This window comes from Protopterus annectens, chromosome 8.part0, assembly GCF_019279795.1.
Source record: "Protopterus annectens isolate FY-2018-M chromosome 8.part0, PAN1.0, whole genome shotgun sequence".
Taxonomy (NCBI): Eukaryota; Metazoa; Chordata; order Ceratodontiformes; family Protopteridae; genus Protopterus; species Protopterus annectens.
The window spans coordinates 932,201,807-932,218,550 of NC_056741.1; the positions used below are offsets into that span (position 1 = coordinate 932,201,807).

The 16,744-nt window shown below is 35.8% G+C and overlaps 1 protein-coding gene across 1 annotated transcript in view; it reads left to right on the forward strand.

Moving 5' to 3' along the window:
* LOC122809162 (IgGFc-binding protein-like) overlaps positions 1–16,744 on the forward strand; it is a 351,155-nt gene that overhangs the window by 297,091 nt on the left and 37,320 nt on the right. The window contains exons 17-18 of the mRNA XM_044080449.1: positions 9,671–10,241; positions 14,810–15,009. Coding sequence (XP_043936384.1) covers positions 9,671–10,241; positions 14,810–15,009 — 771 coding nt within the window. The remainder of the gene's footprint in view (positions 1–9,670; positions 10,242–14,809; positions 15,010–16,744) is intronic.

Below are 16,744 nucleotides of genomic sequence, written 5' to 3' on the forward strand. Positions count from 1 at the left end.
CCTTACGCCTACACCCAAAAATAGAAATATCTATATGTGTATGATGTTTGACTGCAAGGAAAATGAAAAGAATAGCAAATACACTGATGTGTTATAACTTGCTGCTCCTAAACTGTACACTATGCTTAGGCAAGTTATGCTGACCTTCTGTACAAGCCTCTGTGACATTTGGAGTGGAGTTAAATAAATAATGACTGCACTGTTCACTGCACCTGTACAAGTTATAACGATATTTTCTGCACACCTCAGAGGGCTGACTGTAGTAGTGATGTCACACCATCCCTAGTCCTTCAAAAAAGCTACAGTGGCCTTCTGTGCACACATAAAAGCAGGGCTAGTTTTAGAAGAGAAGAGGTTGAAATACTGTGTGTATTCACAGATAAAAATTTGTGTTAGTATTTATTTATTTAACTATTTATATTAAACAAAACAGTGTAAGAAACATCTCTGTGTGGAAGATTTTCAATCCGAACAAGGGAGGCCATGGTGGTGCAGCGGTTGGCATTGCCGCCTCACAGCAAGAGGTTCTCCGGTTCAATTCTCGGCTGGGGTGCCTGCTGTGTGGAGTTGACATGTTCTCCCTGTGGTCGAGTGGGTTTCCTCCGGGTGCTTCAGTTTCCTCCCACATCCCAAAGACATGCATTAGGTGGATTGGACACTTTAAATTGGCCCTAGGTGTGACTGTGTGCATGTGAGTGCCTTCTGTGGAAGGTTGGGCGCCAGGCTGGCAACTCAACACTGTAAAACTCCACTGCCAATCATGAGTGGACAGATGATCCGCTGTGGCAACCCCTAACCGGGAAAAGCCGAAAGAAGAAGAAGAAGATATATCTAGTCAATCACTGTATATTAATGAGATGAGAAAATGGTAGTAGAAGTAGCAATCTTAAACTTGTCCTAACAGGAAACAATGTATAATTTGAAATATTATACAGAATTACTAAGTATTCAAAATAATAAGCAGGGTAGACAGTCTGTTTCCAGTCAAAAATCCTTTATTAAGCACACAGACAAGCAAGCGATCCATGTAAAACAAAAATAACAGAGTAATAGTTTCCTCACAAGCTTTCTAACTATATATATATATATATATGTAGTTTACTACTAAAATATCGACAGCATTGTATGCCTATGAACTATTCTAATTACAGATGTTCGAATAGTTCATATGTGTGCAAGCTACATAATCAAACTCTATATTTGCAAATGTACTGTGCATTCACAAATATGAACATTTAAAGGGATGTACAGGGATCGCGGCACAGTACAGTTAGGGAAATACATCCCTTTCCTCACTGTAGTGTGATCTTGGAGTTGGAATATATAGTTAGGGGGGGTGCAGGGGCGCTTGCCCCCTGCATAAACAGGATGTTAGCTGCAGTAGTTAGGAAGTTACAGCAAGGGTAGCATTGCTGTTAATTGCCATAAAATGGCATATTTGACATTTTCAACATTAACAGCTAATTTTCAATATTAGGACTGTTCAGGAAAGTGTACTTTCAGATATATAGTTCACTGATTAGTACTTTTTTATTCTGACTTTCTATATTATAATAGTAAATCATATATATATATATATATATATATATATATATATATATATATATATATATATATATATATGTACATATACATGCTTTTTGTCAGGCAAGGGAGTGGTTTATTGTGCTGTAAAACAAAGTGTTATTGGTATACGTCTTAAATTCACGTCCCTTCCCCATCAGCGTGACATTCAAGCTGGTGCTGCCCTGTGGAGCCCATGCCTACATTTGCAATACCAAAGCCACACAAGAACAGAGAAGACCCACCTTATAGACTGCTGGTAGCAAGTGGAAGTTCCCTTACTGAAGCCACAGCCATTTACCTTGATTACTTGCTGAAACCTGTAGCAGGAAAGAATAGGTCATACATAAGAGATCTAACTGATTTTTTGAGGAAAATAAAAAACATTACAGTGGACGCTGACAGTATTTTATTAACTATCAACTTGGCATCCTTGTACACAGTGCTCCCTCACAATTACTGTATAGCAGCAGCTATGGAATCTTTTAAGAAACATAATCAAGGTACACAGACATCCCAAATATACTGGAGAAATGTGAACTCATGTACAATTAAAGCTGAACTATTTTAGGAAGCCTGGACTAAACTGCTACTGTTCGCTTAAAAGTGTACTGGATCTAAGAAAATTGCCACATTGTTTGCCTGACTAATTTTGTTTTATTCTTCCAGTTGGTTTTAAATGCCATGTTAAATCAGTTTTAATTTAAGTGTATATTTTGTTTCCATCGTTATACATTTTTGCTTTTTCTTATTCTTTTTTCCATTTTATTCAAAACAATTTGTAATAAAAATACTCATTATACAATAATATGTTTGTAGATACTTTTTAGGGTTCTTATACACAGACCTGAAGAAGTCTAGAAGGACAAAAGCAATCTTTGTTAACAATAGGTTATGGAAATAGAATATGAGTTTTACAATGGATTTTTTGCATGCAAAGTATATATGTATATATTTATATATATTTTTAGATTGCCAAATGGTCTAAGGTTTATATATTTCCAGCCTTGTAGTATATTGCCCTGGATATAATCACAGACTTAATAATCTGGTTAAATAAGAGGTACCGCATCATTATTAATTTTCTTTAAAGTACATAAGGGTTATAATCTTAGGAAAGCTACTAAGTAGGGCAGCACCAGCTTGAATGTTTCACTGATTGGGGAAGGGATGTGAATTTAACTTGTATACTTTGTTTTCTATACATATATATATATATATATATATATATATATATATATATATAGATATAGATATAGATAGTGACAAAATTATTTATTTAACATTTGTTGACTGGGAAAGTCCAACTAGGACAGAGCCTATTTTCAGCAGAGGCCCAGAGAGAAACACTCCAAACACATGTCTTTAGAATGTGGGAGGAAACCCACACGAATGAAGGGAGAGCATACAAACTTCATACAGAAGGCACACCAGCCGAGAATTGAACCAGCTGTCAGGTGACAATGTTAACCACTGCACTACTGCTCCATCTATTACTCTGTTATTTTTGTTTTACTTGGGTCTCTTGTCTGTGTACTTAATAAAGGATTTTTGACTGGAACCAGACTGTCTCCCCTGCTTTGAATACTTTTGAATACTTAGTAATTCTGTATAATATTTCAAATTATATATCTTTTATTATTTTTTGACTTAGGGTGAGTTTAAGTTTGCTACTTCTACTTCCATTATCTGATTTGAGTAATATACAGTGATTAATTAGATATATATGGATTGAAAATCTTCCACACAGAGAAGTTTCTTACACTTTTTTGATTTTGGACCCACTATACTTATTTAGTGGGTTGTTTGAGACTTTGGGGATACCACAGAGATTACTTGTTATTTATTTATTTTAAACACAGACACACTGACACTGTCACTGAAAGCCATAGCAACAACCAACTTAACAGATTTTTCACACAAGCACACTCATACTGACACTGCCCCTAACAAGTCAGAGCTATCACAAGATGCACACGCACGCACACACACACATGCATATGCACACACACACCCATACACACTCATACAGACATACACATGTGCGCATGCACACGAGCACACACACACACACACACACACACACACACACACACACACACACACACACACACACACACACACACACACACACACATACTGAAATCTTACTTACAGGCAAATTGGAGGAATGGTGATTCATTTATATCATGTCTTTGGGATTTTGGAGGAAAACACAGCACATAGATAAACACTCATTGATACATGAAGGGCATGGAGACTTCAGACAAAAGATGTTACAGCCAAGAGTTGTAACAAAGCTATAAGCTGTGATATGGCAGCACTACTCACTGAACCACAGTACTAATCATCGATTACTTTTACAGACATCCTGCTCCTGCCAGATCACCAAGGATAACTAGTTATTAGCATGCAGTGTGGATGCTTGTCATGGAAAGTGAACAAAATGGCTGACTTATTAATCTTAAATGCAGTGCAACCACTCTCCACACAAGCAGATTCAAGCATTAGCCATAGAAATACTGATTTTATACCAGTTGACAACTCTTGTCACCCCAAATCACTGAGCACAGTTTAATTTTGATCAAACAACAGCAGGGTAAGTATCTTGTAACCACATGTGGCAAAAGTAGCTGTCAATCAAATCCACTTTACTATGTTTACCTCAAACAACAGATTGTGTTTAAAAGTAAATAAATAAATGTGACAATAACAAAGCATTCCATCTTACATTACACATGTGCAAACCACACCTGCAAAGCCAGATCAGAGGTTGTTTTAACTCAACAACTGACAACAGGGTCAGTTACTTTAATCCATAGACAGTTCCCAGCCCCGCTCACCAGTTGTAGCCGCTTCTCTATACCCCTCAGATGTCTTAATTCAGAAAAAAATGAATGATCCCCATGTAATACTTTGACTGAACTGGAAGGGTATACATATCAAGTCAACCCCCTGTGTAGATATTCCAAGTACTTGCTAATTTGCAAGGTCTACATAAATTTATATCATACATGTCACTCAATGTACCGTGAGAGCTATACATCGAAATTCCTCATTTTAGAGTATGCCAACTGAGAAATAAATAAATAAATAAATAAAGTGGGTGTGGATGGTAACTTTTAAAAATAACTAAATCCACATAAATATGCACCCTGATTACGTTATCTCACTAGAGAATGTTATTTGTTTGTGTGTGTGTGTGTGTGTGTGTGTGTGTGTGTGTGTGTGTGTGTGTGTGAAATAAAAATAGTTGGCTACATAACAAAACAACAGCCAAGTTAACTGCAAAATGTTCATGCTTGGGAATGAATAAAATATCACTAAATATTTTTTGTGATCCAACAGGCATTGTTTGTGGGTAAACACAGCACAGCTGCACCTCCACATGTCATCACTGCTTATTTATATGCTGATTTCAGGACAAGTATTTAAAGAACTGTTTACCTTAACTCAAACTACAATCTTTATTTGAAGGCTTTTTTATTCTTAAAGTGCTGTACATTATATACTAACAGCCAATGTAATTTTTACAAATCCTATGCTCATTGTCTATTTTATCTTTAAAGTACTCTGTATTCAAAATTTTTTGTGGAGCTTTCCTGCCCGGGCCTTAACTGAAAATGGGTTTCTGACCCAGTGGACTTTCTCAGTCAAACAATATCAATAAACAAATAAATAAAAATAATACATGCTGCCTTACTAATACTGGCAGATGTAAGGCATGTGATAAACTAACTACAGCTGCATACTGCCACATATATCTTACCACATAAGGCAGTAAGTAAGAAAACTCAAGTTATCAGTGACAGTTGCTTAGTTTGGTGAATTTATTCTTGCACATTAACAGAGCTGGGAATGGTTCAAGGTTAAAGATTACTTTGGTAATAATAGATGTGTCATAAACCTCAGTTCTAGAATATATGATCTAGAACTTATCATTCTCTGAGATTTGGCTAAGCACGATGGAGGAATAGCTAGGCATGCAGGTCATTGAATAGTTTGCATATCAAGAAAATGCTGTCTCCAGGCCAGCTGCAACAATTTTTTTAACAAGATTCTTACTGTATTTGTGGATAATGGATTATTAAAAGTCTCTTTTGGCTTTTCCCGGTTAGGGGTCACCAGAGCGGAACACTGGTCCACTAATAATTGGCAGTGGATTTTTACGGTGTCGAGTTGCCAGATTGGTGCCCACCCTTCAAAGAAAGCACACCCACACATGCAAACACCTACCTGCATGTCTTTAAAGCTCACTCAACCACAGGGAGGACATGCAGAGTCTGCATAGAATGCGCTCCAGCCGAGAATCGAACTGGAGAACCTCTTGCAGTGAGATGAAAATTACGACTGCTGCACCACTGTTTATTAAAAGTCATTTAAAGTAAAATCAAGTACACTAGTTTTAGCTACATGACAAATTAAGTAATAATTTTAGTGAGCAATGCTGTTAACTCACAGATAACCAAATGTTAAAGGGCTTACTCTGCAAAAATGAAAATTTTCTTATTTTAATGCACAAAATAAAGTTTAAGCTCCATACTGGATGCAATGTTTGTTTTTCATCATAATATATATCAAATAAAATATATATGGAATTAATTCAAATTTATTTTACAAAGCACAATGTACAGGAAAAAACTTTTATATCCTTGTCATATATTTATACATCTAAATATCATTGTCATACTTTTTAAATAACAGAAATGAGCCCTAATATTACCATTTGATGTCTTATTTCAGAGAATTCTATCATTATCATTTACATTTCATAAACAGCCTATTACTATTAAGAGCTTTACACCTTTATTTAAAATCATTCGTAGCAAACACATAAAAAGTGACAAGTGCATAAGTTAAAAACAGTTCCATGAGGTGAAGCAAAGTGTTTGAAATAATGTTTAAAATTCACTAAGACTTTTATGTGTAACTTAAATAACTACTACACTAATGCACCAACTATCAGCTAACTTTAGTGGCATCCAAATTCCCAAACTGTCACTTATAATAAGCCTTGTTAACGCAGTGTGAGCCTTTGTAACATCATACCATATACAGACATAGATAGATTAGATGATTAGATATAGATATAAATATACATATATACATAGACACACACACACACACACACACACACAAACATATATATATATATATATATATATATATATATATATATATATATATACATATACTTACATATTAAGTAGATGGGTTCACAGAAATCTCTCTTCTAGATGTGGATTTATTAGGCTGTTACAGTAGCCTGGCATTCCCTTTAATTTAGTCCATAAAACTGTGTATGAGTGGATAATTTAAACAGCAGAGGTTCAATGAAGATTTTCAGGATATTTAAAACCATTCACTCACTGATCCTACCAGTAAGCAGCTGTTAAAATTCAAATACAATCTGGTATGCGAAATGAAATTTGAGAGAAACATGCTGCTTGTCTAGGAAGTAGCCATACATATGCATCTTAAGAGACTTTGTGGGTTACTTTTTGAGAATATTAATTTATGATTACAGATTATTTTTGTTCTCTGTTTGCCTTGTAAAGCAAAGATGCAGTCACCTATTTGCTGTCAAAACAAGTTCACAAAAGAACAAGTTGCCTGCAAAACTCATTTATCCATCCATCCATCCATCCATCCATCCATCCATCCATCCATCCATCCATCCATCTATATCCCCCTCTTTTCCCCATTTTTTACATGGGGTATAGATGTCACATCAACAGTGACCATTATCACTTGGTGGCTAGCCCTGCTGTGCTTGTCTTTCCATACCACACACATGTGCGCATGCATGCACACTCACACGTATGGCCAATTTAGGGAGTCCAATTTATCTCCTGCATGTGTTTGGAATGTGTGAGGAAATTGAAACACCTGCTAAAAACACATGCGAACACAAATAGGGCATGTTGACTCCACACAGAAGAAACCCAAGCTATGAATCAGACTGGAGAACCTCCTCTTGGGAGGCAACAAAATTACCCACTGAGCTACCATGCCTATCACCTATGGATGCCTGTTGCAGTAGAATTGATGTCAAATGGTGAGATTCACAAAGAAGTGCCCCCCCCCCCCTCCCAGTACTGCAGGATTGCTGCTCTAAATCCTGCTCTGCTCCTGGACTAAACATCAGTGTTCAAAAAAACAGTATGGATGGAGGACCAAGTAGCTGCCTTACAAATGCTCTAAAATGAGACACAACTAAAGAAGGCTGTTGAAACAGAAGCCATCCTGGTTGCGTGTACTCTCACTTGCCACTACAAGGTAAATCCATGCTTTTCTCAACAAAAGGTGATGCAATCAGCTAACCATTAGGACAAGGTTTGCAATCTATGTATCAGCATCATTAAATACTTTAAATTACCTCCTAGATACCATCACTGGAGCAAATTTTATATGTTGGTCACCTCTCTCAAGCCTTGACTACCATGGCCCTACAGCAGGGATGTTCAACCTCTTCTTCTCAAGGTCCACTTTCCGTACAGTTCAGGGGCCACTTAGCATACTTGGCAAGGTTTGGGGGACCACATTACCACATCCAGTATGTATCTGTTGATTCAAAACTGTTTGTTGCAAGATATACTGAGGCCATATAAAATGCTTTAGTGGGATGGATTGTGGCCCTAGGGCTACGAGTGGGACACCCCTGCTCTACTGTTTCCAGGGAATCGTTTCATCATCTTACCCTACCCTATCACCTTATAGAAACAGCATCCCTTTCCAGATGAATTTGCCTTTTTAGAGTCCCATAACCTTCTACAGACAGAAGGGACAAAAAAGTAATAACAAGGTAGTTACTCACCAAACTATCCACTGTCAAGTAACCAGGTAGTACAATGAAAGAACAGGATGCAAAATGCAAGGGCATGAGTAACCACATCCATAAACCTTGTCCAGCTCAAGCATCTACACAGTGCTGTCACTTTTCATAATTTGCTATTAATCCAGAAACAGGTGGTGCTTGCAAAGCTAGGCCACAGCACCATATTAACCCACATGGCTTACGAAACTGAGTAGGGCACTTTTAACCCTACTAGCTGAGTCATCCAAAACAAACATCTAGTAATAAATCCAGGTCAGAAGTGGCACATTCAGTGCTATATCACATTCCTAAATGGCCTGGATGAAATGCACAAAGATCTCTAATTATTACTAGTCAGAAGTATCTTGGGGGTCTAACTGGATCAGATATTACATGTTTAGTGTTATGGCTGACAGATGATAAATCATTGACCATATAATGAGTAATGCACAATAAATAATATGAACTGCAAACATATTCTGAGTTGCAAGTTTAATTATCTAGCTTTCTAAATTCTACCTTAAAAGTGGATAATATATCAGGTATACAATAATGAACGTGTATTCTGCTACCACATGAGGATATACTTATCTTCAACAAGTAATGTTACACATTTTACTCTTAATCAGGAATGCTTTTTGAGGGCTGTATTTCTTTTTGGTTATGAATTGCTAATATGTTCAGTTTTCTTAAGTCAGTCATATTATGCTAAAATATGTTCTTAATTACTTTATGAAAATAAATGTGCTTTACTTTTAATCATGTAAGTTATTTGAAGACCACAAGAAGTAAAAAAAGTACCAACAATTTTATCCAAATCAACTAACTCCATTTTGGGTTTCATATTATAAATGACATGATAGTTCTAACATGTTTCATATAGTGCACAAATATGAAACATTCTGTAAAAAAACATTGACTAGTACTATGATAAAACAGGATCCTGAGTATAAGTAATGGAATACAAAATGATAATGGAGATGAAAAACGACAAAAGTTATTAAGCTCTCTAATGTCAGGGAAAGTAATCTATTTTCTGTGAGGTGTATTTTCAGTGGATTTTTTTTTTTTTTTTTGATGAGCAGGACAGATATTTGTCACGGGAAATTGTATTTACATATATTTTCTTATACTTAAAGTACTGAAAGAATCACATAGTCTATGTGAAAATAATGCAAATGTCTATTGTAATGACAACAAAGCCTGAGTATATGAGAAAAAATATTTTCACAGTTTATGTCGGATGATATTTTTTTTTAATGCACATTTCCTTTTTTTTTCATTCTGAAGGTAAATGAAGAAACTATTATTCTCCCAATCTTCTTGGCTAATGGTCAACTCTGGGTAAACCAGGAAGGTAGCAACATCATCCTGCAAACCAGTTTTGGTATGAAGGTCCTTTATGATACTGTTTATTATGTATATCTTGAAGTCCCAAGTAACTACAAAAGCCAGATGTGCGGCCTTTGTGGCAATTTTAATGATGACCGTTCTGACGAATTCACCTTATCTGATGGAAGTATAACAAAGGATGTTAATGTGTTTGGAGGGTCCTGGAAGATAAACATTTCAGGAGTGAAGTGTCATGATGGTTGTACAAATAACTGTCCCAGCTGTGACCAGACTAAAACTGAACTGTACAGTAATGAAAATAAATGTGGAAAAATATCATCCAAAAATGGGCCTTTCACCTCCTGTCATCCTGTGGTTGATCCAACAATTTATTTCAATAACTGCGTGTATGATCTCTGTGCTGTGGATGGGAAACAAGACATTCTTTGTACAAACCTACAGGCATACGCTACTGCATGTCAATCTGCTGGTGCAGAGATTAAAGACTGGAGGACCGCTTCAGGTTGTTGTAAGTATACAACAGTAAAGTATAACTTCTTCTTCTTATTATTATTACTGTTATTATTATAGTATATTTGCAAATTTTGCAGCACATACCCCGTTCAGAACCCACCACAGTATAGCACTAAAAGGCCTATATTGGTCAGAACTTCCCCATAAACTAACATATACACAGCTTCTTGCTACCTATAAATTTATCTAACATTCACATGCATGCCCAGCACTAAATAACTTTTAATGCAACTTTGTTCCCAGTCCAGCATTATGATCCAGTGACCAAAATCTCTGTCCACAAACCTATCAGATATGCTGGGCATTGTTTATACTTGTATCATGTTGTTAAGGACTGGAACTCCTTACCTGTATCCATCAGGTCAATACCTAACCTCCCCTACTCCAAAAACATTCTGAAAAACTTCCTACTAAAAGCTGCCTCTGTTCTTGCTCAATACCAGGCTATCCCTAAATTTGAACAAGTACCTGCTCATACGTTACATCTCCTTACTCTGCCTTCTTCACTCAATTTCTTAATTCTATCAGTTCATCTCCCCTGGCTTTCTCTCTAGATATACAATAAGCGTGCATTTCCCTCATTTTATATTGCAATTCCCATTTGTATTATACTAACATTCCTTTAATTTTTTCATAAAATGGTTAAAATGTCTCTAAATTTTAAATCATTGTCATATAACTTGCAGCTATTCTTAACCAATGTTTTCATATTATGTCTAAGTTAGTATAATTATTTAAAGTGAAGATTTTTTTGCATTATTTTTAAAGATTGTGAAATCATTGTTCTTAAAATAAGTTGTAATACCGTGGAGCTTTTCTGCCCAAGATTTCACTGAAAATTGATTCTTACCGAGTCAGAATTTCCCAGTAATCAAATGTCAATAAACAAATAAAATAAATAAATAACAATGATAGTCTGTCAACCAGAACAAAAGATAAATCTTGCCGACCTCCTCATTGACTGGAAAATATCAGCACATATTCTGAAAAATGCACATATTTCTCTACACGATCTTACTAATGTTTTTGACGATGAACTAAAATGACAATAGCTGTTATTTTTTATTCAGATTTTATACATTAATCACTAATCAGATGCACTTAAAATGCGCTGAAGTTGTACAAGATTTCCGGGTGCTAGCACTCTTATTTCAGTCCTTAGCTCAGACTATATATACTCTACTAATATACTCAGTTGTATTATACTGCAGTGCATGTACATTATATTTACTAAATAGATATAGAATCTTTACATGTGCTTCAAAATTGTATTTCTTTACTATTTAATTATATTTCATATTGAAGATAAGAATATTACCTATGGCGAGTTTATTCATGTGTTTCCACTGTAAACAGATTCTGATTAGCTAGACAGATGAACCTTTTTTTAGCATGGCAAAACTCAATAAACTAATTACACAAACAAATAAATAAGGTGATTAAAACATCATGAAAGGATAAAACAACTAAGAAATCACATTAAAACACTTATCAACAAAATGAAAATAAAAGAAGAAAAAAAGAAAAATGCCACAAATAATTGAAAACTCAGAGGCATGACACAATTTTTCCCACAGGGCTCCTCCACATTTGTAAAATGTACAAGATAAAAAAACATCTAATCTACATATTCTTTGTTATATTACTTCTTAACTAACAAGAAAAGAACATCAAAGCTTTCTCAAAAATTTTAGTTTAAATAACATATGCCCTGGGATTCAAAAAGGCTTAATGCATTGCGGAAGCCTTACTTACCTCTGAAAGTTTTTGTACTGTGCTAAGCATTTTAAATTCAGAAACCTCTCTAACTCTACCCTGAAGCATTCCCTGCAGTGTGGGGAGGGTGTCAGCATAGAAAGAGGTTTCTTGTGCAAAGTTTATTTATTTATTTATTTGTTTTAAATTTGTTTACTAGGTTGGTCCAACTGGCTGCAAGCCCGTTTTCAGCGGAGGCCTGGGGAGAAAAACTCCATTGGTCAGATAATAAAATGTGAGTGTCATAATAACAAATCAAAAGGGTACAGCAAGATAGAGTCATGCATAATAATTATATAAATAATTTTGCTGGAGTAAGTACAAGTTATGGTCGTCAGAGGGTAGTTGTACTTTCATATGGAAGAGGACTGTCTAGGATATGCAGTTAGGACTTGATTAACACTACAGACGCCAATTAGGAAATTGAGGTTCGGTTAGTGGTGGAGAAAGGTGGGCAGAAAGAAGGAGGATGAAGTAGGGTGAGAGGCAGTGGGGAACTGATATAGTGTAATAGGGGGAGGATACAGTGGGGAAGGTGATAAGCAGGCAGAGATGAAGAGACAATAAGGTTTGTGATTTGAGGAATTAGCCAGGCCAGTTATTTGTGAGGTATTCTTTTTGAAGTTTTTTTTTTTTTAATTGGGGTGGGCTAGTAGTGTCTACAATGTTCTGGAATAGTATTCCAGATTTTGGTTATATAGTTAGGAGTCTCCAGCCTTGCTGTTACTTTTTGATACCTTTAGGGGAGTTTTATGAGAAGATTAGAGTTGTTGAGTGATGGAATATGGAATAAATATCTGTTGTAGAGCAGGGGTTCTTTCAGGTTGGTAAACGAGTCTGTGGACAGAGATGAGCTGGCTGTAGGTTAATAGATGGGGAGGTTCTAACTTGTTTAGTTGATAATGTGACAGTCCAGGATAATGGCTAAAATTAATTAGCTATGCTGTCCCTTGGAAATGTCCATGATTGTCAGTTTGCTCAGTTAAACAATTCTGAGAATAACTCCACTGAGTAAAATTTTATGGTATAAAGAAAAGTGATCACTATAATAAAATTGCAGTTTCCCATTCAGTTCTATGGCAGTACTCACAGTGCAGGTACGTTCAGTGAAGATGTGGCTGTAAGGATGTGTTTGTGTGCGTGTGCGTGTGTGTATGTGTGTGTGTGTGTGTGTGTGTGTGTGTGTGTGTGTGTGTGTGTGTGTGTGTGTGTGTGTGTGTGAGTGTACATGTGGATGTTTGTAGGAGCATGAATGAGGCTGCATGAATGTATGTGTGTGTGTGTGTGTGTGTGTGTGTGTGTGTGTGTGTGTGTGTGTGTGTGTGTGTGTGTGTGTGTGTGTTTCTGTATCAGTGTAGGGGTGCATTTGTTAACGTGCGGACACGACCGCAGCCAGCTCTGACAGTACCCTGCTTGCTTCAGAGACATGGTAATGAGATGATAATGGGGTCTTTCCTTCTTGTGGTCAGATGAAAATCTGAATCGCATTTTCTTACCATTTTGCTAAATAACTCTTTTAAACAGGGCAGTTAGTACAGAGAAGATTTTAGTACATCAACATTTTTTTTTTATTTGAAAGAATCACTCAAAACATTCAACAATAAATGAAATTAAAATATAAGGTTCAGAAAGAGAAGTCATTTTTAAACCATATTCACCAGTTATATAATTAGTTTAATCAGGTTTATAATAAGTTGTCCATAGTCCTTCTTTATAAGGTACTGATAATCTGCTTCAGAGTTTATTTGGTGTATTGCTGCCCCTTTTATTTTACTGAAGATTCCATAGTTTTTGTGAACTATCACTCAAAAAAGTCACCGATAAAATGAAAACTAAAAAATAAAGAAAATAACTTAATTCTGTACATTATGTTTTACAGGGATTAATACAGTGATGGTGCTTGCGTACCTAATCAGTGTAACTATAACAAAATGAATGCTTATTTTGAATTTGGCATTTACCTTATAATTTTGTTCGGAAATCGGATGGCCATTTTGTTACACCTGCCCTTTTCCTGACTGTAGTGCAGTCTCGAAGTTAGAATATTTATTTTAGGGGGGTGTGTGGGGCACAGCCTCCCATGTTGGGTGGTGTGGGGGGGGGTGAAGGCCCCCACTTAAACATGTTTGTTTTTGTGTGGTATTGGTGTTTGGCCAACCAATTTCTTTCTCTTGGAAAGAAATCGGTGATTTGATCATTCAGGAAAGTTGGAGTTCGACATTTTTGTGTCGAACTACTGAGAGTCGACATTTTAAGATGTCGATCTCATGATATAGACCCATTTTGTTCTAATAGCATTCTATCATGATATTTTTTCTTACATATATTTGTTATATTCTGTCTTTGAGAAATCCATTCTGCAACTATAATACAATTATAAACTGACTATCAATGACTTATAAGTCTCTTGCTGTCATCTCCAGATGTAATTTTATTTACTACCTCCATACAAAATTCCAGTTTAATAAACTTCCAAATTAAGAAACCAGCAGGAGATGTCACATATCCAGTCATTTACCTTTGATTTCAGTAAAATAATGCAATTATCTGATCGATAATTTCAATAAAATCACTATTTGATTGTCATAAACTTATGTCATGATGAGAATTACAAGAATATGTGCACCATTCTAGCCTTGTACATTAAAAAAAAAAACATAACATATGATGACAATTAATATAGAATTAAATGCAGTAACTTTCCATTTTAGTAATGTGCCTGATATTTAATTTAATGTTTTAGCCCGTTTCTCATTCCTTATCAAGCAAAACTGCACCTATAGTAAAATAATGCATTTTTACTTTCAGCATTAACCTGCCCAGTCAACAGCCATTACGAACTCTGTACAAGGACCTGCGATCATACCTGTGCTAGTATTACTGATCCTTTGCGATGCAATGAAAAATGCTTTGAAGGCTGTGAGTGCAACCCCGGATTTATTTATAATGGTGAAGAATGTGTAACAATAGATCAGTGTGGATGTTTCCACCAAGGACGGTATTACAAGGTATAACATTTTGCATATTTTTATGCAAATAAATGTATTTGGATGTTTTCATTTGGAAAAAAATAAATATATCATCTAATTATTAGGCTAGATTTACATTCTGTTTAATCTTGCTGAGGCCAGCTCCTTAATATTTGTGTGTGTATGTATATGCATGCATATGTGTGTATGTGGGTTTACTCTCGAAATTTCGAATCAGCTTCAGTCAACTGTTTAAAATTTTGACCTGAAATGCTGAATGTGAAATTCTGAATAGTGACCCAAAGCAAAAATGAATACATCGACCACCGTGGATCGATGTATTCGACTTAGTAGGAGGTGAAATCAGTCACCTCCTGCTATGCACAATAATGTACCGTTGAATTCTACAGTCAACGGTACATTAATTGTACTATTTTGCAGGGGGGCTATGCCCACCTGCACCCCCCACACCCCCTGCACATTAAATATAGTAACTCCGAGATCACATTGCAGTGAGGAAATGGACTAATTCTCTGTTCCTCACTGAAGCGTGACCTCTCTGCACAATGTTGAACCCAAATTATCGACCTACACTACCCGTTCGCTGTAGTGTAGTCGATTTTGGGTTGACATTCTGTCAACTTGGAAACTGCAAGTCAACCATATGCCAGTTGACCAATGCAGTTTCCAAGTTTTATAGTAAACAGTGTATGTGTATACATATATATATATATATATATATATATATATATATACACACACACACACACACACACACACACACACACACACACACACACACACACACACACACACACACACACACACACACACACACACATATAAAATCCACACAGTGCATGAAAACCACAGAAGTGAATACATGGGAAAATATATAGAAAAGAAATGAGGAAGTAGGGACTGGGAAAGTTAGATTAGTTACTACTTATGTTAGTAATTTTTAAGGTTAGAGAGGTCATATCACATTACTGGTACATTTAAGAAAATTATTAGCATTTCAGTATACTTGTTCCAGGCAGGTGTGAGTTTAGTTCTAAAAGGGATAAAAATACTGGCCAATATCTTAACTGGTATAAAAGATAGAGGCATAAAGGTGAGACAACTTTTCAGTATGAACCTACAGGTTACTTTGCATGTTTAAATTGTTGAATGCAAGTAACGTGTGATCTGTTCTGACAACAACTACGTTCACTAGGATACACTTTATGACGAGCAATCCATAAAGTTAATTATTTTAACTTTTAAACCACATCTTTCAACAATTCTGAACACGTAGTTTTTGTGCTAGTTTTATGTTTTTAATAACACATGTTTAGCATTTTAATCAAAATGTAATTTGATTAATTGTGAATTGAATTTGTCATATCTTATTTTTCACCGCATGGAACAATATCTGCAACTTTTTGTTTTTAAAATATGATCCAAAGCATGTAGCACTTTAAATAGAACTGTTTAACTTCAAGCCATTAATGGGTTCCTAATTGTTGGATTTTTAATTGATGGTGCGATATAAGCACACCGGGTATGCTTGTGCTTCATCTTGAAAAAGCCCGTCATAGTACGGGTGAAAGCGCTTGATTTACACTGTGTTTTACTCTGTTGTCTGTTCGTGCAGTTTGTTTACTTTGTATCGCAATAAAGAAATCTTTTATTGTACGCAGAAGATTTTTTTGGAATCCCACTGTGAAGAGTTTATTGGATCGTATCAGTGCTCCTGCTTTTCTTTTCTTGGCTTCTTGGGACCTAGTTCGTT